A 21,907-nucleotide genomic window follows, 5' to 3' on the forward strand; every position below is an offset into this window, starting at 1 on the left:
TTTTTTTTTTTTTTTTTTTTTTTTTTTAAATTCTGAAACAGACCTGTTTTGTACTGAGTTATTTTTGGGATAAATTTTACTGGTTGCTGTTGTGGAGAAGGTGGTGTTTTCACCTTTGCCATAATAAAATAGAAATGTGTGTAGAACTGGAACGGCTTAATTCATCTCACTCTTGGAGTCCTCACCTGGGCCAGAACTCTGGTGTGGTCTGGCGGACAGGAGGGACACAGGATCTGAGGAGGAAATGGGGCAGGCCTGCGAGGCACATGGCACTTGGCCTGCAGGTTGGAGTTAGTCCTGCAGGAGGATGGTGGCTGCCGCTCTCCCATCTCTGTTCCCGCAGATCCGAACTCCTTTCTCTCCACCCCCAACCCCGGTAGGTGGGAGGATGTGGAGCAGTGGTGCTCCGCCTGCAGCTGCCTGTGCACTGCCTGCACTGCCAGGTGAGGGGCGGGGTGTCCTGTGTTTCTGCCAGATTTCAGATGGCTTCTGGGTTGAACTGTTCCTTTTCTTCTGATGCTCTGGTTTTCAGAAATGTGATTTAGCAGTTCTGACTTTGCAACATAATCCCCTCGTCTTTCTCGTCTTTTGTGTCATCAAGGAAGGAGCACTGTGTTAGGGTGTTTTTTTAGTTACGTACTTGGTGATGTAGCTAGTGGGAGCTGCGGAAGAATATAATTTGATCAGAGAACTGCAGGGGCTGGCAGACACGGGTGCCCATCTGGACCACTCCTGGGAAAGAATAGAGCTGGACAGTGATGTCACACGCTCGAACGCCAGTGACCTGCCATGCGGTTTCTCTGGTTCAGGAGGGGCCGAGATCCCTGTGCGATGCAGGGCACGGACACCCCTTTGTGCCCCCTCTCCTGAGGGCATGTCTGTGAGCTACTCACAGGGTCCTGGTTCTGTGGCTCACAGGTACATTCCAGGGTGGCCTGGGAGGGGGTACCTTTATAACCTGATGCTGGGTTGGTTAGAACATGGTGACAGCTTTTTGAGAATAGAGACTGTGGGGAGGGGTGGGTGGGGGCCTGCAGAATGGAGCTCAGAGTCACCCCAGCCTTATGGCAGCCATTGGCTCTTCCGGAGGCAGCTGCCATGGCCCGCAGCTCAGGAGGCTTCCAGGCTTCCATGTTTGGGATGGGGCTGGAGTCACGAGGAAGGGGTGTGATTAAGGGGTGGCCCTTTAACTGTCAGTTACCAAGCTGTCACTGCAGAGCCAGCGGCTGCCACTTGAGCTGCCTGAGCCATGACAGGCACTGAATGGAAAGATGGGTGAGGTGACTCATCCCTGCCCTCAGAGGAGCCCAGTCTAACGGGAAGGGATCGTCCAGGGCCTGGCTTTAGTTTCCGTGGTCGTGAGGGGTGGGTGTGGTAGAGGTCGGACCATCTGGGCAGAGCTGGACAGCATCCCTGAGGAGGTGGCCTTGGGCTAAGCAGGCACGTTCCAGGCAAGGAGACTGCTTTCTGGATGTTGGGAGAGGCGGCAGGACATCTTGCTCTGCTCCGCCTGGAAGCTGAAGAGCACCTGATTGAGGGGTGCGCTGGCCCCAGGCCAGAGGCTGTAAATGGTGGGACTAGTGGCCCCTGGGATGGGGAGCCGTGGGCTGTTGGCTCAGGTGTTTGGAGCTAGCGATGGCCAGGATTTGGGGGCTTGTGGGGCATCGTGAGGAGTGGCCAAGGGGTGCTGCATGGGAGGAGGATGTTGTTAGTGAAGAGAAAGTTCCAGGAAGAAAGCAGGCCAAGGACAGGGGCTGTGCTCAGTGGGGGGTCCAGGTGGGCAGAAACACCAGATGTGGGTAGGCGTCCAGAGGTGGACCCAAACGAGGGTTGCTTTGAGCTGGATGTCTCTGACCTGGAAGTTGGCTTGGGGACACTAGCTGGAGGCGACAGGAATAGGGAGGGGGTGACATTATGGTCACTGGAGGCCTGTGGTGGGGAGGCGACTGAGTCAAAAAAAGCCTGTGTTGGGGCTTCCCTGGTGGCGCGATGGTTGAGAGTCCGCCTGCCGATGCAGGGGACGCGGGTTCGTGCCATGGTCCGTGAGGATCCCACATGCCACGGAGCGGCTGGGCGCCTGGGCCGTGGCCGCTGGGCCTGCGCGTCCGGAGCCTGTGCTCCGCAACGGGAGGGGCCACAACAGCGAGAGGCCCGCGTACCGCAAAAAAAAAAAAAAAAAAAAAACCAACCCTGTGTTTTGGCAGGGAGCTGAGGGAAGCCTCCCCATCACTTTAATCCTCAGTCTTCTTATTTGTGAAATAGGAAACCTCACATTATTTCAAGGGCTGGAGGACCATGTGCTTTGCTGTTCACGTAGGAATACTCTTGGAAAGAAGGGACTGGTGAGTGTGCAGGGGCAGCCTCTGTGCTCCAAGGCAAATCAGGCTTCTGGTCACCTGAGGGCAGTGCTGGGTGTCCTGTGATAGCTAGCACTTCATCCCTGAAAATACTGGTCGAATGAGTGAAAGGTTGAAATAGACTTGGTGCTCTTGCACGTTTTCTCCTTCACGTTCTTTGCTCAGACGCTGGATTGCAGTCTCGCAGACCGGGTGGATGGGGCTGCCCCTCTTGCTGGGTCAGGCCCCCACTGGGATGCGCCCCAGCCCACCTCCCACCATGTGGTCTGAGTGGAAAGCTCAGTGATTGGTCCAGAAGTGGCAACACGCCTCACTTGGCTGGTCAGTTAGTCTTCCGGATTTTCAAAGGTGTTGAGAAGAAAGCCAGCGCCAGGTAGGATGGCACACCCACAGGGACTGGGGCTTCTGGGCTCTGATGGGACGCTGAGGTGGAGAGGAGCCACTCAGCTCCTGGGTGTGTTCCTGACGTTTGCTTGGTTGAGCAAAGATACACGTGGTTTACAGAGCAACGTGGATAGGGAGGAACAGCCCTGTCCCTTGGCAGGTGATGTGAAACCCAGCAGGAGCCAAGGTGCCGGAGTCGTTGAACAGTTGTCACACTCATATATGGTTTGAAATACCAGAAGAAGAGGAACGTTGCTGTGTCTGTGCTCAGCAACAGTTCTCTAAACAAGGGTTTTGTTCTTGCATGCAGGGAGCTGAGGCTCTAATACAGGAAACAAAGACGAGAAATTACGGTAGTCTAACAACTACAATAGAAATAAGTGAAGCAGAACATAGAGCATTTCTGTTCTGCTGGAACGTACATTCCAATGGAGGAAAAGTGGGAAAAGTGAAATACTGGATGTCAGGTGGTGACAAGGCTGTGTAGGAAAACAGAGTAGAGGGTGGTAAGGAGTAGGGAGAGGCCTTTGCTGATGAGGTGGAGGTGTGAGCACCTGGATATTTGGAGGGGAGCCTTGCTGGCAGAGAGAAGAGCAAGTGCAAAGGTCCTGGGGTGAGAACGCCAGGACAAGCCAGAGCCTAAGCATGGCTGGGTGGAGGGGGCATAGGTCGTGGGGCCTCACTACTGGCTTCTCTGCTGGGCTTTGAAGGAAGTAGCCCTGTGGGGGCATCTACCAGAGGTGCAGCCTGGCCTGGGGAGGGGCCGCCAGGGCCTAGCATTTGGAGACTGAAAGGGGTGACTTCCATAGACAATGACTGAAAAAGCAGAGATGATGGAGTGGGCTTTTGTGTTTTTGTTTCAATGGGTGTGGAATGTGAAGTACTCTTAAGAGCAGTAGTTTTTTAACTGAAAAAATAACACATTCAGTCAGTACAAAAGGGTAATGATGTAAACAGTCACCTTCCCAGCATTGTCCAGACAAGACCCTTGTTACTGCAGGATTTTTTTTTTTTTTAATGAGACCTTTATTAACTTGTAATTGGCATACCATAGAGTTAACCCAGTTACAGTAATTTTACTACATTCACAGAGTCACAAATCCACCACCACATTCAAATTACAGAATATTCTCATTACCCCCAAAAGAAACCCATTAGCTGTCATGCCTCAGTTCCCCTCTCCCAGCCTCCACTTGTCCACTTTCCGTCTCTGTGGATTTGCCTGTTCTGGACATTTCATACAAATGGATTTACACAATATGTGACCTCAGTGTCTGGCTTCTTTACTCAGCATAATGTCTTTAAGGTTCATCCTTGTTATAGCCTGTGTTAGTATCCAGTCCTTTTTCTTGCCAAATATCCTATGGTGGTTATTTCACATTTTGTTTTATCCATTCATCAGTTGATAGATATTTGGGTTGTATCTACTTTTTGGCTATTGAAATAATGCTGCTGTGAGCATCTATGTACATATTTTCATGTGGAGGTAGTTTTCAGTTCCTATGGAGTGGAATTGCTGGGTCATAAAGCAACTAAGTTTAACTTTTTGAGGAGTCGTGGATCTTTCCACAGCAGCTGCGCCATCTTCCATTCCAGACAGCAGTGATCAGGGCTCCAGTTTCCCCACTTCCTTGCCAGTAGTTGCCGTCTATTTTTTTTTATTTTAACCCTCTATAGGGTGTGAAGTGGGATCTCATTGTGGTTTTGCTTTGCAGTTTCTTTTTTTTTATAATCTTTTTTAAATGTCTGGATTGAATAATAGTTATCATGGATAACACGTTCCTCCCTGGACAATTTGGAGGCCTTTCCTTGCAAGCACTCATAGCCTAAATGGAATTGAATGTCCTGTTATTATCACCAACATTCATCACATTCAACAAATAAAATCGTAAAAGGTTGATTTAGTTGAACATGATGAGTGCCTGTACTCCAGTTTTACAAAGATGAATACAAAGATCTCTTTATATTATCTGTATTCTTTAGATTTTATAGAAGTGCTCAATCAGAAATGATGTGATCTTTTTTTGAAATTGACATAGCTAGCATCTTCCCTAATCATTTCTATTAAAGTCAGCCTATTTCTCCATTTAACTGTGCATGTTCTTAAGTGTCATTTTGTAATTTTGATATTCAGATTTATAGAAAAGAAGTGAGAATCATACAAAGAATTCCTGGATCCTTACCCAGACCCCCAGATGGAACCCCGTTCCTTTTCATTCTCTGTTATTTTCTTAACTGATGGAGAGTAAGTTGCAGTGTGATGCCACTATACTCCTAAATCCTTCCACGTGTATGTCTTTAAAAACAAGGACATCATCTTACATAATCAGATCTTAGCACTTGATAACAATACCATTATCTGAACCACAGACCTTATTCAAGTTTAGCCAGCTGACCTAATAGCCTCTGTTGTAAATGCTTTCCCTGTTTCACATGGAAGAGGAATGCCTGGGCCTCTGCCTTGAGCTAAAGATGTCTGTAGTCGTCTGTAACTGGTAGTACTTAGCCTTTTCGTGTCTTTCACGACCTTGACACTTTTTGAAGATCAGTCTCATTGGGGATTGTTTTGCTTCGTTGTGATTAGTCCAGGGTGATGTATTCCAGACAAGAATACCACTGAAGGGGTTTCCCATGGGGTACAGCATGGTGGTCTGTCTGTCTCATTACCCATGCTGTGACCTTGCTTGTGTGGTTCAGTAGGAGCTGCCAGGTTTCTGGACTGTAGCGTTATCCTTCTCCCCTTTATAATCTATAAATTTATTGGAGGAGAACTTTGAGACTAAATGAATACTTGTTTCTCACCTCATTTTGCCTGCTGATTTTAGCATCCTGTGATGCAATAATTATTATTATGGTGTTTAATGGTGAGTTTTTTACATTTCCCATTCTTTCAACATTAATTGGAATTCTTTTCTAAGAAAGAGCAGTCCCTTCACCATTTATTCGCTTATATATATCAGTATGGACTTGTGGGTATTTATTTGATTCTATGAGTCATAATCTGGTAACTGTTAACTCTGTTGATCAGACTGTTAGGATTCCTCCTGTGCCCTTTTGACATGCCGTGTCCTTTTTTTTTTTTTTTTTTTTTGCTGCGTTATACGCAGCATGTGGGATATTAGTTCCCCAACCAGGGATAGAACCTGTACCCCCTTGCAGTGGAAGTGCAGAGTCTTAACCGCTGCACTGCCAGGCAAGACCGCCATGTCCTTTTTAAAGCACTTCCTGACTTTCTGGCCCCAGGAGAGGCTCCAGGCTCACCTTCTAGTCCCTGGCTCCTTTCATGGAGACGTATTTAGCAACCAAGATCTGGATATTGGGTGTGCTCATTGCTACTGAGCTGTTGCTTCTGAGCCCTCTCAGGACAGAGCTAGGAACTATATATACTAATTCTTGCATACACATCTATATTCATTTCTGTATCTATTTAGCTGTATATATGCATTTTTAAAAACCATGAGTTCATACTGATATCTCTTGATTCCAACCCAATTCCATAGGATTCCTTCTCACCTCCCCTTATTCGTAAATTCTTTCCCTGACAGTGAGAAACCTGGCTCTAATTATCAACATACTTGCTTATATAATGTAAATCCTTTAAGTGTCCACCTAACTTGATTTTAGAACTCTAACATATAGCCGTGTGAGAAGCATTTACTAACTAGGGTACAGAATTGGGTTCTTCTGTGGGTTGAGCTCAACGCATAGAAGAGTATCCGATGAAAGTACTGGTTTCCAAAGTTGCTTATGCGAGTCCTTCTCTTCCACCCCCTTCAGTGTAATTTGTACTATAGTTAGTTTCTTTTGTTACACTTTGCATTCCATTGTGGCTTCCTCACATACCCTTGTTGATTTTTTTTTTGGTAATTTACATGTTACTTGTTATGGAATTACATATGATTGTATAATTTTCATAAATGTTTATATGGCTTAGATTAATTAGCTGTTTTTTGTTTTTGTTTTTGTTTTTGTTTTGCGGTACACGGGCCTCTCACTGTTGTGGCCTCTCCTGTTGCAGAGCACAGGCTCCGGACGCACAGGCTCAGCGGCCGTGGCTCACGGGCCTAGCTGCTCCGCGTCATGCGGGATCTTCCCGGACCAGGGCACGAACCTGTGTCCCCTGCATCGGCAGGCGGACTCTCAACCACTGTGCCACCAGGGAAGCCCAGCTGTTGTTAATGAGTCACCCTGGGATCAACTGACCATTTAGGGGAAAATAGCAATAAATAATATACATCCTTAAAGATTTTAATATAAAAACAAACCATCAAAGTACCAGGAGGTAATCTCATTAGTTTTATTTTTTAAATTTATTATTATTTTAAAATTTATTTTATTTTTGGCTGCATTGGATCTTTGTTGCTGCTCGCAGGCTATCTCTAGTTGCGGCGAGCAGGGGCTACTCTTTGTTGCAGTGCACGGGCTTCTCTTTGCGGTGGCTTCTCTTGTTGTGGAGCATGGGCTCTAGGCGTGCAGGCTTCAGTAGTTGTGGCACACAGACTCAGTAGTTGTGGCTCTCGGGCTCTAGAGCGCGGGCTCAGTGGTTGTGACGCATGGGCTTAGTTGCTCGCAGCATGTGGGATCTTCCGGGACCAGGACTCAAACCCATGTCCCCTGCATTGGCAGGCGGATTCTTAACCACTGCACCACCAGGGAAGCCCAATTCTCATTAGTTTTAAATACATCAGCTTGTCTAAGCTAGGCCAGAGTTAATTTTTATGTTATCTATGTGGGTTGTACAAACAACTTATACAATGTTTTAGCATGTTAATTAATTGTAAATTAATATCTGTATATAAAAATCAATGTGAGCATTCAAGTTATTTTAAATGTACAAAGCCATCATAAACAAGCCATTCAAGTTACCATTAATGATTTCATAGAGTTAATATTTCTTTCTGGGTTGTTTTCTTTTTTCTTTTTTTTGGTCCTTGTCAAATATATAAACATCCAAGAGTTGATGATGATACTTAAAAAAAATCTAATGTTCACCTTTGGAGATTACTTGGGCACTAATTCACTCTAAAAATTGGCAAATAAAAGCAAAGGAACAAACATGTAATCTGTTTTTTTCTATACAAACTGTAATTTGAAGGGATTAAATAGCTGATGACTGGAGGTTCTTTTAAAAGAATTCCAGCTAAGAAATGCAGAAATCTTAGAAAAATCACCATTTTGTGATGCCTAATAAAATGATGCATGTTGGGAAGAGTCCTCAGCAGCTGATGTGGTGATGGATGATGGTGGGCCAGGCAGCTCCTGGAGCCTACTGCACCTCACTGCAGGTGGGACCAGCAGAGTGTCCCCTGAGATGAAGCATTGGGAAGCCCATAGCACCTCCCGAAATTGACCTGGGGCTCATCCCCCCCTGAGATGTAAGGGGAATAGAAGACCACACCACACTACACCACACCTAGAGGATTCACCTAGCAAATCCAGAAGTGCCCACGGGAAGTTCTCACCACAGGTGTCCTGGCTTCCTCCCCACCTAAGTGCCACAAGCATAGAAAAGGAGTCAAAAGTGACTGTGGTATAATAAATATGTAGTAAATTGATCTTTGTCCCTGGTTCCTGGGACAGAGCTCCTAAATCCCTTGGAATTTCCTGAATGGTAGGATCATCTTTTGTTATTCATAACAAGGCCCTTTCAATTTATGTTAATGAATGACTCTTGAGTGGGCCCCTGGATAGTTTCAGGCTGGAGGCTGGTCACCAGGAAGACCAAGACTTGATTATTGGGTTGGAACTCTCAGCCCCACCCACTCACTATCCCCTGACCTCTGGGGAGGGGAGAGGGGCTGGAGATTGAGTTAATCACCAACATTCAATTATTTAATAGGAATCCGCCTGCCAATGCAGGGGACACGGTTTGAGCCCTGGTCCAGGAAGATCCCACGTGCCATAGAGCAACTAAGCCTGTGCGTCACAACTACTGAGCCTGCACTCTAGAACCCGAGAGCCACAAACTACTGAGCCTGCGTGCTGCAACTACTGAAGCCCTCTCGCCTAGAGCCCGTGCTCCACAATAAGAGAAGCCACTGCAATAAGAAGCCCCGTGCACTGCAACGAAGAGTAGCCCCCACTCGCTGCAACTAGAGAAAGCCTGCACACAGCAATGAAGACCCGAAGGCAGCCAAAAAAAACTATATGATGCCATCATTTTAGGACATCAAATTGGCAAAGATATGTTCTTTTAAAAGATTAACACAAGCTTTTCTTGGAAAGGGTAAAACCAGGGATTTTCATAGAGATGACATGATCCTACAGGTACAAAATCTTAAGGAATTACACAAACTTTAAGAACTAGTAAATGAGGGCTTCCCTGGTGGCGCAATGGTTAAGAATCTGCCTGCCAGTGCAAGGGACACGGGTTCGAGCCCTGATCCGGGAAGATCCCACATGCCATGGAGCAACTAAGCCCATGCGCCACACTACTGAGCCTGAGCTCTAGAGCCTTCAAGCCACATCTACTGAAGCCCGCGTGCCTAAAGCCCGTGCTCTGCAACACAAGAAGCCACCACAATGAGAAGCCTGCACACAGCAACGAAGACCCAATGCAGCCATAAATAAATTAATTTTTAAAAAAAGAACTAGTAAATGAGCTTAGTAAGGTTGCAGAATATAAGGATATAACATCAATACACAAAAATCAACCAACAATTCAAAAATGAAATTAAAATTCTATTTATGTCAATACAAAAAAGAATAAAATTGGGACTTCCCTGGTGGTCCAGTGGTTAAGACTCTGTGCTGCCAATGCAGGAGGCATGGGTTCGATCCCACATGCCACTCCATGCAGCCAAAAAAAAAAAACACAAATTTAACAATAGAAGTGCCAGACCTGCACACTGAAAACTATGAAATACTGCTGAGAGAAACTAAAAATTAAATAGATGTGTGGGGGTGGAGGAGGGACAGACTGGGAGTTTGGGGTTAACTGTTACAGAATGGATAAACAAGGTCCTACTGCATAGCACAGGGAAGTATATTCAATATCCTGGGATAAACCATAATAGAAAAGTATATAAAAAAGAATGTATATATGTGTATAACTGAGTCACTGTGTTGTACAGCAGAAATAAACACATTGTAAATCAACTATACTTCAATTAAAAAAGGACTTCCCTGGTGGTCCAATGGTTAAGACTCCCTGCTTCCACTGCAGGGGACACGGGTTCAATCCCTGATCAGGAAACTAAGATCCCGCATGCTGCAAGGCATGGTCAAAAAAATTTTTTTAATAAATAAATAGATGCGTAGAAATCTCATGCTTTGGGTTGGAACATTTAATATTGTTAAAATGGCAGTTCTCCCCAGATTGCTCTATAGAGTCAATGTAATCCCTATCAATAGGTGCTTTTGTAGAAATTGAGAACAGATTTTTAAGATTTATATGGAAATTCAAAGGACCTAGAATAGCCAAAACAATTCTGAAAAGAATAATAAAGTTGGAGAACCTACACTACCAAATTTCAAAACTTACTACAAAGCTACAGCAATCAAGAGGTTGTGGCATATAGATTAAGGAACAGAATTGAGTCTATAAATAAACCCTTACGTTTATGGTGAATAAAATTTCAACAAACGTGCAAAGACAGTTCAGTGGGGAAAATTATTAGTCTTTTCAACTCTTGACTCGTGTTATACACAAAAATTAACTCAAAATGGAGTGCAGACCTAAATGGAAGCTGAAATTATACACATAACAGAAGAAAATACAGGAGAAAATCTTTACAACTTTGGCTTAGGCAAAGAGTTCTTAGACACAACATCAAAAGCATGAGCCATGAAAAAAAATTGATGTTAGAATTCACTTAGAAGGTTTTGCCCTTCAAAAGACATCATTAAGAAAAACAAAGTCACAGAAAATATATCTGACAAAGGACTCCCATCCAGGACCCATCAATAGTCTTACAACTGAATAGAACAACCAAACTTAAAAATGGACAAAAAACTTGAATAGATGTTTTACCAAAGAAGACTCTTCAACAGGGAAAAGCAAATCAAAGCCACAAAGAGACACCATGTCACATCCACTAGGACAGCTTTAATCAAAAAGACAGGGACTTCCCTGGTGGCGCAGTGGCTAAGAATCCACCTGCCAATGCAGGGGACACAGGTTCGAGCCCCGGTCCGTGAAGATCCCACATGCCGTGGAGCAACTAAGCCTGTGCGCCACAACTACTGAGCCTATGCTCTAGAGCCCGTGAGCCACAACTACTGAGCGCACGTGCCACAACTACTGAAGCCTGCACGCCTAGAGCCCGTGCTCCACAACAAGAGAAGCCACCGCAATGAAAAGCCCACCTGCCGCAACGAAGAGTAGCCACCGCTCGCCGCAAATAGAGGAAGCCCGCGTGCAGCAATGAAGACCCAATGTAGCCAAAAAAAAAGACAGACAATGCCAAATGTTGGCAGGGTGTGCCCAACTGGAAACTTTTCACATTGCTGAAATGTGAAAAGGTACATCCCCACCTTGGAAAACATGGGGAATTTCACGCTTGGCAATCTACCCAAGACAAATTAACAAACCGTTCATGCAAAGACAGCATATGTTCACAACAGACAAAAAGGAAACCAAAAGTGCATCAACTGACAAGTGAATACAAACAGAATATGCTATACTTATACAATAAACAGGACAAAAATGTGCATTCTACACTGTAGATGGACTGCAAAACATTAGGTGAAATCACAAGACATCAGAAGACTATATATTGTGTGATTCCACTTACAAGAAATGTCCAGGAAAGACAAATTTACAGATGCACAAAGCAGGACAGTGGTTGCCAGGGTCTGGGGGAGAAGGGGGGCTAGAGTGGGCATCAACTACAAATAGCTTAAGGGAGACTTTCTTGGCATGAGGATTACGCACCTCTACAAATTTACTAAAAAATTCTTGTATTGAACTTTCAATGGGTGGATTTTGTAAATTATACCTCAGTAAAGCTGCCTTTCTATGTCATTAAATATTTTTATTTGAATAATGTAGAAAGTTTTAATTAATCACAGGGTTTTTTAATTAATATATAGTAATATTTACTACAGTGTAGATGTTCTGGGGCTGCTCAGTGATCTGCTCTGCTTTTCAGATCCCTGTTATGAAAACGTTTGATGTTGTAAAAGTGCCGAAATAAATGTCCTTGCAACTAAACCTTTGCACACAGCCCTGGTTCTTTCCTCAGAATACTGTTAAGGTTCAAGGTGTGCTTTCATAGCCCTCCCCAGCCCCGCTGGGCGTTCTGGGTGTGGCCATGCATGTCACATCTCTTAGGTTCTTTGCTAATTTGATAAAAGGTTCAAAACAGCGTCATTCCTCTCTTGTGATGGTGCAGAAACACGTCACATTCCAAGGGGTCCAGCTCCTGCAGGTCCAACGTGCACCTACGGAAAGGATGAAGGGCAGGGACACAATGTCAGCACTGGGTATGGTGTTGCCAGCCAGTCCCAGTTGTGGGAGACCCCTAGGACCAGTGATCCTGGTCCTTCAACAGGACACTGCACAGAGCAGAGAGGATGATCCTATTAAAGAAGACCCTAACACAACTAATGCAATGCATGAAGCTCTAACAAAAAGAACTCAGTACAATCAAGGAAACTATTGGCTAGATCTTTAATGATATTTAAGAATTTGTTATATTTTCTTGGTTGGTATTCCAGGTACCTACTGCTCTTTAAATTACTCCAAAATGTGGTGTGAAACAAACACATTTTACTATGGTCACAGATTCTGAAGGTCAGGGAGTGAGACAATTGTTTTGCCTGGTGCCACAAAGCAGGTCTTCTGGGTCTTCAGCCCCAATTTTCAGATTAAGAGAAGCCACACACCCTAGCCTCACCCTCAGCAGAGTCTTGACCAGAAGCCATGATGGGATGAGACTTCTGGGGGTCCTGGGAGGCAGAGAGTGTGTTTTACACGAGAGGGTCACACATCATTTGCTTCTATTCCCGTTGAGAGGTGGAATCTAACTCTGTTATGATGTGATTTCTTTTCTGTTATGATTCCTACTCATCTGTGTGAAACTTGTAGGATTTAAGCTATGTTAAGACATGTTATGTAGTTCAAAATGGAGTCACACTGGCCAACGTGAACGTCCATGTTAGTTGTTTTGAAATGTCTGTTGTAGCACTGGGAGTATCTTAAGTGATAAACTAAGAGTGTTACTTTAGATAAGAAGTTTGATGGATGATGTATGTCTCTGGAAGAGAAGGAACAACTGATAGAGTGAAGACCCCTCCCCCAGGGGGTAACTGTTGCTCCTTAAGAAGAGACCACTAAGCCCAGTGACTTGAAGACTCTTCCCTGAAGGACCCGACTCCACGTTGCTGAGAGCTGTTCCAGCTTTTTGAACGTTGCCAGAGGCCCTGTCAGAGCGGAAAGCAACTTCCCACTCACACCTGTCTCAAGACCTGTGGCCAGACCAGAGATGCTGCTCGTGCTGAGACGCCTCCTTCTCAGACTTCTCCTTGGAGTGGTTCATTACCCCCTTTTCCCTACTTTGTAACCGTGTGTAATAAACTGAGTGATTCGTGAATTGAATGTTGACTACTGTTCCCTACATCTCCATTCCTGATTCTCACCTGCCCTTACTGCTAGGCCGTGCCCTTCCTTCACAGTAGACAGGCCTCTTGGAACATTTGCTCTTGGAGTCCAGCAGCCAAAATCCCATGGGAGTTGTGTGGGCGGTCCTCGGGCCAACAGCCCAGGCTGTTGAAATGGGGCCATCTTGATGGCCAGTCTTCATGGCCAGTCTTTGTGGCTGCAGCACGACCGAGCTGATTACAACTGCACGAAAAAAAGCCCAGCCCTCAGCCCACAGAATAGGGGAGAACCATAAACTGCTGCTCCAGGCCACTAGGTTTGGAGTGGTTTGTTTGTTTTTAGGCTGCACCATGCGGCATGTGGGAATATGGGATCTTAGTTCCCCGACCAGGGATCGAACCCATGTCCCATGCAGTGGAAGCACGAAGTCTTAACCACTGGACCTCCAGGGAAGTCCTAGAGTGGTTTGTGGGATGACTGTACTGCTATTATTTACTCCCAAAGCATCCTTTTCTTTTTTTCTTTTTTAAATTTAATTAATTAATTTATTTATTTATTTTGGCTGCGTTGGGTCTTCGTTGCTGTGCGCAAGTTTCTCTAGTTGCCGCGAGTAAGGGCTACTCTTCGTCACGGTGTGCGGGCTTCTCACCGCGTCGTAGGCTTCTCTTGTTGTAGAGCATGGGCTCTAGGAGCACAGGCTCAGTAGTTGTGGCACACAGGCTTAGTTGCTCCGCAGCATGTGGGATCTTCCCAGATCAGGGATCGAACCCGTGTCCCCTGCGTTGGCAGGCAGATTCTTAACCACTGTGCCGCCAGGGAAGTCTGGATCCTTTTCCTTAGAAATAAATACACGCTGAAATATTTGACATTTGACGTTTGCTTCAAACTTGCTGCGTGTGTTAAGGAAATGAGGGCACATGTGGCACAGGATTGGACACGAGCTGGTGGGTACCTGTTGAAGCTGGTGATAGGTCCCCTGGGCTTCATAATCCCATTCTTTCTACCTTGGTCCATGTGGTGGGCCGCCTCCTTGTCCTCACGCTCCTGTGCTCTCCTCCGGCGCTGTTCTGGGGAAGGTCCGTGTGACCAGCAGAAGAGAGCAGAAGCAACGGCACTTCTGACACTAGGTTATGAGGGACACTGCAGCTTTGTTTTTGGCACTTGCTGTTTCCCTGGCTTGCGTTCTCTTGCTGCATGCAGGATCTTCGTTGCTGCATGCGAACTCTTGGTTGTGGCATGCAGGATCTAGTTCCCCAACCAGGGATTGAACCCCGGCCCCCTGCATTGGGAGTGCAGTCTTAACCACTGGACCACCAGGGAAGGCCCTCTGTTTCTGAGGCCTCACTTGGGGGATGCCAACTGCCTTAGAGAGAGGCCAGAAGCTGTGGGCAGCGGGGAACTAAACCCTCCAGCCAACAGCCCGCTGCAGATCCTTGAGACCAGGTCCCAGGCTCACAGTTGACCACAACCTCACAAGACTGGAGCCGGAATCACCCCTCAGAGCAGCTCCCTGATCCTCGTTCAAGATAGTAAATGTTGGTCGTTTTAAGCTGCTAAATTCCAGGGTACGTTTTTACCCAGCAATAGGTGACTAACATAACAAGTCTGGTATTTTTCAAAAAGCACTTGGGTTATGGGAAAGCAAACTTGCTCAACCAGCGATTCAGCAGTGCAGCAGGACGGCTGGCTCTAGCGTCGCGGTTTTCAGTGGCAGGAAGCCTCAGAATCACACACCGAATAAATACCATCCTAGAATGCTCTGTCTTTGGCCAACTCAACTTCCTACACGTAAAAGGGACAGTGAGACTCTTAGATATAGAAAACTCGCAAATACTCCTCAAAACTTAAGACATTTCGCAAAGATACCAAGGTCAGTATTTCGCATTAAGTTCTATGGCCTAAAAGGCCCTCCTACGCGCAATCTAGGGGTGTGTGTTTGTGATGATTCTGGTGTTGAGCATTTGGGGGCTCAGACCCCGCGAGGAGGAGGAGGAGGAGGAAGCGGGGTGCTTGGCGGGCACTGGCGGCCCGGGCTCCGCCAGTCCCACCACATTGGTCACAAATCATGGGCCCCGCCTGGAGCTGCAAAATGCTCCCGGGTTGAGCGCATGGGCAAGTGTCCGACACTCGCCACGCGGCTGGAGAACCCGGGTCGGCCGTGGCGTCTGGGCCAGGAGCTCCTGGCAGGGCGACCACATTTTGACTTGGTCTGGAATGAGCGAAAGGCTCGGCAGGCGCACCGACCCCTCTCCTGGAAGGGAGCGCTAGGCCGACACCCGCGGATGAACTTCCGGCGGTAACTTCCGGGAGGGCGGACAGCGGCGTCTGGGCGCGAAGGCCGCCTCAGGCTGGACGGCGGCTATCCGCTGACCCCGGCTCCTAGAGGGGACCGGCCGGGCCCACTTGTCCTCGCAGAATGACGGCTGCGTACCCACAGGGGGAGGCGTGGCCGTGGAGGGAGACGCGCCCGTTGAGTGACAGACGCGCGTTCCAGCACCTCGCGGAAATGCCACGCCGCGCCCACGTTCCGCGTGGGGATCAGCGAGACTGTGACACTGCCCCGCCCCTTCAGCTTGCGGGCTGACCCCTGGGGATGCCCGGCTACAAAAAATGCCTGGGGCAAAGGGCGCAGAACCCCCAACGGGCTAAGCCTCTGCAAACGTCCCCACCGTCGCACCGCCCACGCTGGGCGCGCCCACGAGGCCGTGCCCACAAGATGGCGGCGGCGCGCTGACGCCAGGCCCCGCGCGCATGCGCTCTCCGCAGCCCGCCCGTCGCGAGCGGAAGTCGCGTGACCCCGGAAGTGGCCGGGCGGGCGGGCGGGCGCGCGCGCGGGCGGGGCGGCAAAGGTTCGTCATTCTGTGCGTGAGGGAGCGCGAGAGCGGCGAGGACGATCCTCCGGTGAGCGCGGGCGGCGGGGCTGGCGAGCGCGGTTTGTGCAGCAGGCGGGGCGGCCGCGGGGGAGGAGGCCGGGGCCGCGCCTTTGTTCTCGCCGCCCGCCCCGCCCGCCAGCCCCGCCGAGGGGTCTGCGCCGGGCGGGGGCGGCATTGACAGCGGGCGGTGGCCCGGGCGTAGGGCGGGCCCACGTGTGGGTCGGGGGCGCTGGGATCCGGAGGCGGGGGCTTGGGTGCTGGGGGCGGGATCCGGGGGCTGTGCAGGCCTCTTTTGTGGTCGCCGCTCGTGCCCAGGGCCCCCTCCCCGCTGGTGCGCGCGGGCCCGGGCCAGGCCGGACGCCCCTTCCCTTGGGCGGTGAGGTCCCCGCGCCCCACCTCACGCGCCGGGCCGCGCCCGGCCCAGATTGCAGGCCCTGCGGAAGTGCGGGCTGCGCCATCGCACTTAAAGGATTCTGTCGCCTGCGGCCGAGATTGAGTGGCGTTAGGGCGTGAGTCTTCTAGAGGAATTCCAGAGGAAGCAGCAAGGAGGTCTGGAAAAGCGGGACGGCCCCACCCCGCCTGCGGCGACCGGGCGGTTCCGGGTCCCTAGCGGCCCTTTGTAAGATCTGATCCTCGCGCGGGTCCTGGCCTTGGCTATCTTTACTGGCAACTGGTGGCCCTGACCCACCTCCTGCACCGCCAGGTCAGATCTGATTGGGTTTCAGATATTTCTCAGGGATTCTAGGGGGTGCGACGGTCATCCTCAGCGAAGGAAGCCCAGTGGCTGCCCCATCGCTGCTCCTCGCTTTGTCAGCACTGCTGCGGGCTCTTCTGGGGCAGGGTCCGGAAGGGGGGTCCTGAGACTACCACATGTTTGCAGTGGTTCACAAATTCTAGGTCGCAGATCCTCACAATTGGAGATATGGTTGACAGACACTTAATGTCTCTCATGCCATTTTAGGACTTAACCTGTGAGACTGAGGTTGGCCCTGTCATCTGAGCCTTAGGAGAGTCCTGTGTTTGAAGGGTGAGACAGAACTGACTCGTATCTTGCACAAAGGCTTTGGTTTGCAGCTAGGACGTGTCCGAAGGAACCCTCTGGTTAGAGAGGACCCAGCAGGAGGGGTCCCTTGAGGCAAGGGCCTGGGAAGTTCAGAATAAGCAGCAGGACTTGGTCCTGATGTTGCCAGGTGGGACCAGGGTGCTGCTGCTTCCTGGGCAGCAGGGGAGCTGTGCCTGGTTCCCCCTAGGAGCAGGCTGCAGGTTCCATTTAGCTCTGGGTGCTGGACCTGGGGTGGGGTCCCCTGAGGTGGGCAGGGCAAGGAGGTGAGTGTGGCCCCTCTGGGCCTCAGGAGCCAGTGTCTGGGCCCTTTTCAAAGTTCTGACTGTCGTTGCTTTCCTGTTACAGAGGTGCACCTCTCCTTGGGCCCAGGTGGGGGCTTGGCCATCTGCAGAGATCTGATGCAGATCACCTGGGGGACCTGCAGAGGGGCAGGAGGAGGAACACTGTGGGTCCCTCCGAGATGCCACAGCCCATGCTACCCTGTCCACAGGTGTCCGAGACCTAGCTAGAGGTGAGTATGGCTGAGCAGGAGCCCACAGCCGAGCAGCTGGCACAGATTGCGGCTGAGAACGAGGAGGATGAGCACTCCGTCAACTACAAGCCCCCGGCCCAGAAGAGCATCCAGGAGATCCAGGAGCTGGACAAGGACGATGAGAGTCTGCGCAAGTACAAGGAGGCCCTGCTGGGCCGCGTGGCCGTGTCTGCCGGTGAGTGGGCCCTGGTGGGTGTGTGTGGACACCTGTCGCTTTTCTGGGTGTTTGCTACTATTTCCCCCACGGGTGAGACTCTTAACTTGCTGTCACTTTGCAGACCCCAACGTCCCCAATGTTGTGGTGACCCGACTGATCCTGGTTTGTAGCACCGCCCCGGGCCCCTTGGAGCTGGACCTCACAGGTGAGTGGTATCTCTGAGGTTCCTGGCTGGGGCTGCCTGGCACCCTGCTGCTTCCCCTAAAGATAGTTCGTTGGGGTGCTGGCGCCCTCTTGTGGGAAGCACAAGAAGTGTAGCCAAGTGGTCTTAAAAGGCTCTGGCTTTGGTGTTGTCTAGGTCTGGGTTGCCAAGGGTTATGTTGCGGGGGGGCAGGTGGAAGGGGCACCCCACCAGGGCCAGAGGCTTCCCCTGGCTGAACCTCCTAGTGTGGCGTTCCTCTTAAATGCAGGTGATCTGGAGAGCTTTAAGAAGCAGTCCTTTGTGCTGAAGGAGGGTGTGGAATACAGGATAAAAATCTCCTTCCGGGTAAGGAGGAGGCTCAGGGAGGTGCCAGGGGCTGGGGCTGGGGATCCTGGCTGAGCCCTGCTTGGGGTGCCTCCTTGTAGGTGAACCGAGAGATCGTGTCCGGCATGAAGTACATCCAGCACACGTACAGGAAAGGCGTTAAGAGTGAGTGAGGGTGGGCGCCAGGCCCGAGCTCCCAGGAGGGAGGTGGCCACCCAGGGGCTCAGGGATCGGAAGGGAGAGAGGAAACGCCCAGCTCTGCTCCCTGACCGACGCCTTTTCTGCATCGCAGTTGACAAGACCGACTACATGGTGGGGAGCTATGGGCCTCGGGCGGAGGAATACGAGTTCCTAACCCCCATGGAGGAGGCCCCCAAGGGCATGCTGGCTCGAGGCAGCTACAACATCAAGTCCCGCTTCACAGACGACGACAGGACTGACCACCTGTCCTGGGAGTGGAACCTCACCATCAAGAAGGAGTGGAAGGACTGAGCCGTGGCTGGGAGGTGGGCAGGGCGGGCGGACGGAAGGACGGACATGCCCCTCCCCACCCCTCCCGCCCCCAGACCAAAGTGCTGACAGGGCCCGCCCGCGCTGCCGCCACTGCCCCTGGCCTGCCTCCCGGCCGGCCTGTCTGTCCCTCCTCCACCCTTCCAGCCTGCTGGCCCCAGCCTCCTCGGTGGTCTAGTGTTGTTGCTGCTTCCGCCTGTGCTGTGGGGAGGGAGGTCTACACCTCCCCTTCTGTATCCCTTGAGGTTCCCCCACCGTCCTAACCCGACCTGAGGTCCTGGCAAGGGAGCCAGGCGTTGCAGAGGGGCTCAGGTCCCCTGGGCCTTCTCTGTTGCCCCACCTCGTGTCTGGCACGCCCTCCTGGTGGGGGTGGGGTGTACCACGTGGGGCCTCGTTGGGCCGGTCGTCCTCCAGCTTTCACTTCTCCCCGGTCAGTCCATCCATCTGTCAGTAACCGTCTAACCATGATGCCTTAACATGTGGAACGTGTGCTGAGGGGGCGTCACTAATCTCCTAACCCCGTGTCTGCATGAGCATGTGGTCTCCCCCAGTCCCTGCCCCGTCTGTGATCCCAGTGGCCCGAGAAGGTGTGTGGGATGTGCTGCTGCTGCTCCCCGGTCTGCCTGGGCCCGGCCAGTCCCCCTCCCCCTGGCCAGGGCTGCGGGGACGGCTCCAGGGGCTTGGGAAAGCCAAATGCCAAACCTTGAGCGGCCCTCCAGTCCCATCTGGGAGGCTGGGTGTCCTCACACCTCTGCCTTCTCTGTCCCGGTGGGCAGTGCCTAGAGCCCACGGCCCCAAGAGAGAGCCCTCAGCAGACAAAACCAGTGGCCAAGCCTTACCTGTCCCGCCTGGGCCTGCCGGCCTGGAGTCACGTGCCTGGCCTGTCAGTATTTATTGCCTCCATATGTGCCGTCCTCTGGGCCCACTGGCCTGCTGCCTCTGCCCCCAGGCTCGGTGCCACCATCCCCAGCAGGCCAACCGGGACCCAGCCAGGACAACTGTGGGACCAAGCTTGCACAGCTGGAGCCGTCCCCTGTGCCCCCCACCCCACCCTGCCCCTCCCCGGTCAGGCCCGGGCCTAGAACGCACAAGAGCCTGTCCTGCTTCTCCTTTTCTGACCGGGAAATAAACTCCCCCTAAGGAGCCAGGGTGTCTGCTGGTCGTCTCCTGGTGGGAAAGGGGAAGTGGGGCCCCATTCCTCTGCTACCCCAGGGTACCCAGAGGCCGGCCAGGGGCCAGGTGCAGTCTCCACTGCTCCTGTGGCTGTTGAAGGAGAATGGGTTTAAAGCCCTTTCTTAGTCATGTCAGCCCACGAGGCCAGTGCTACCCTTTTGGCTCTTGTGGGTCCTGCAGGGAAAGGGTGGGGCACAGTCAGGCCCTGGGCCTGGTGGGGTGTCCAGAGTGGCTCCCGCACCCCACTCATGGGCCCTGTCTGAGCCTCTGGAAGGGAACACTTTCAGCCTCAGAGAAGAGGAATCTTGCTGAAGACTTGGGAACAAATGGGATGACTGGGTCGCAAGGGACCTGGGATGAGGACTCCAAGCTAGGTAGGAGGGTGGAGAAGTTGGCACCATGGGCAGCAGGGCCAATGGAGGGTGACATGGAAGGCCGGCCAAGCCCCTGTGCCCTGTAGGGCCAGGCAGGGCCAGAGGTCCAAAGGTGGGATTGGTGGGGTGAATGGGAGATGGGGACCCTCACTGCATGGAGGTACAAAAGAGCACCTAGGGAGCCCTGAAGGACTGCCAAGGGCCATGCATGCTCCACAGCCAGTCCCGCTGAGCATCGGGGTCTCCTCAGGACCTTGGGGTAGCAGGGACTGTGCTGCCTCAGAGCATCACCCCCAAGGGCACCCAGTACTTAAGACGCGCTTTCCCAGCCCTGAGTCAGGAAAGGGCAGTTAGGAATCCCCAGCTCCAGAAACTCCCTTTTATGGCTCACTGCTGGTTGCAAAATCTCTTTGTGCTCTGAGCCGGTGAGAAGAGTGGTATGTGTCACACCTAGGCAGCCGCTTCCCTGAGCCACCTTGGCTGCACCTCCCAGAGCTTGCCACTCTTCCCAGTGCTTATCAGTCGGGCGAGCCCTCCCAGGACCTTATCACCAGCTGGGGTGGACTCAGAGGTACCCTTTCACCCCCACCCGCAGGTCATGACCACATGTCATGCCAGGATGGCACCCACAGGGCTGGTTGTCTCCTGGCCTTCCTTGCTAGGGCCGTGGTGGGATTCTGGAGTCTGGGAGCTGGGCTGGGTAATGGGATAAAATGCCACTTTGTGCAGCAGCTGGCCCAGACGTAAATCCAAGAGCCATAGCCCCCAGCTCTGGAATTCACAGGGGTCAAGGACCCTAACCAGCCTCTCCCAGGATTGTCTGCTGGAGGCAGGGGGAGGCAGTGAGACTGCACAGCTCTGGGTTCCGAGGCCCAAGGCCTTTCCCACTAAATTCAGACACAGCTACCTCTGAAACAGCTCTACCTTTGGAGGGGAAAGGCTCCCAGGTGGTGGCTACAAGTTTCAGTCTGCAGGCCAGCCACAGCCGCTCTAGCTCTCCCTGTCCTCCACCTAAGAGGTCCAGTGAAAATCTTCAAACCTAGGGTCAGCCTGTGCTGGCAGCAGTTTGATTTATTGGGCAAGGGCCTTCCGAGGCTCCGGCAAGCCAGAAGGCCTACTATTTTTGCTCTTGGATTTTCCAAGCTTTGCTTTGATATGTGAACTCAGACCTCGAGTGCTAAGTAGTACAGACACACCGCCAACAGCCAGGACTTTGTTCTGGTTCCTCCTCTGGTGAAGGATTACATGAGGTGTCACCTGCAGGACCTGCATGACGTGTCTCTCAGGTCCCAAGTCTAACCTGATCCTTCTGGTTCCACCCCAAACCCAAACCTGTCTGTACAGCTCAGTGCTGCTGGGCCTGGGCTCCCTGCCCCAGTGAGCCAGTGCCTGTGACCTTTCCTCTCCACTCCCTC

General features: G+C 51.1%; 1 protein-coding gene across 1 annotated transcript; it reads left to right on the top strand.

Moving 5' to 3' along the window:
- Positions 1 to 16,098: 16,098 nt before the first annotated feature.
- Positions 16,099 to 20,088, top strand: ARHGDIA (Rho GDP dissociation inhibitor alpha). Its single transcript, XM_024130452.3, has 6 exons — positions 16,099 to 16,185; positions 17,711 to 17,927; positions 18,031 to 18,114; positions 18,380 to 18,456; positions 18,537 to 18,600; positions 18,728 to 20,088. Exons 2-6 carry the CDS (start codon positions 17,738 to 17,740, stop codon positions 18,925 to 18,927), a joined length of 615 nt encoding a protein of 204 aa, XP_023986220.1. The 5' UTR covers positions 16,099 to 16,185; positions 17,711 to 17,737; the 3' UTR covers positions 18,928 to 20,088.
- Positions 20,089 to 21,907: the final 1,819 nt, after the last annotated feature.

The sequence above is a fragment of the Physeter macrocephalus genome, unplaced genomic scaffold (assembly GCF_002837175.3).
Source record: "Physeter macrocephalus isolate SW-GA unplaced genomic scaffold, ASM283717v5 random_29, whole genome shotgun sequence".
Classification (NCBI taxonomy): domain Eukaryota; kingdom Metazoa; phylum Chordata; class Mammalia; order Artiodactyla; family Physeteridae; genus Physeter; species Physeter macrocephalus.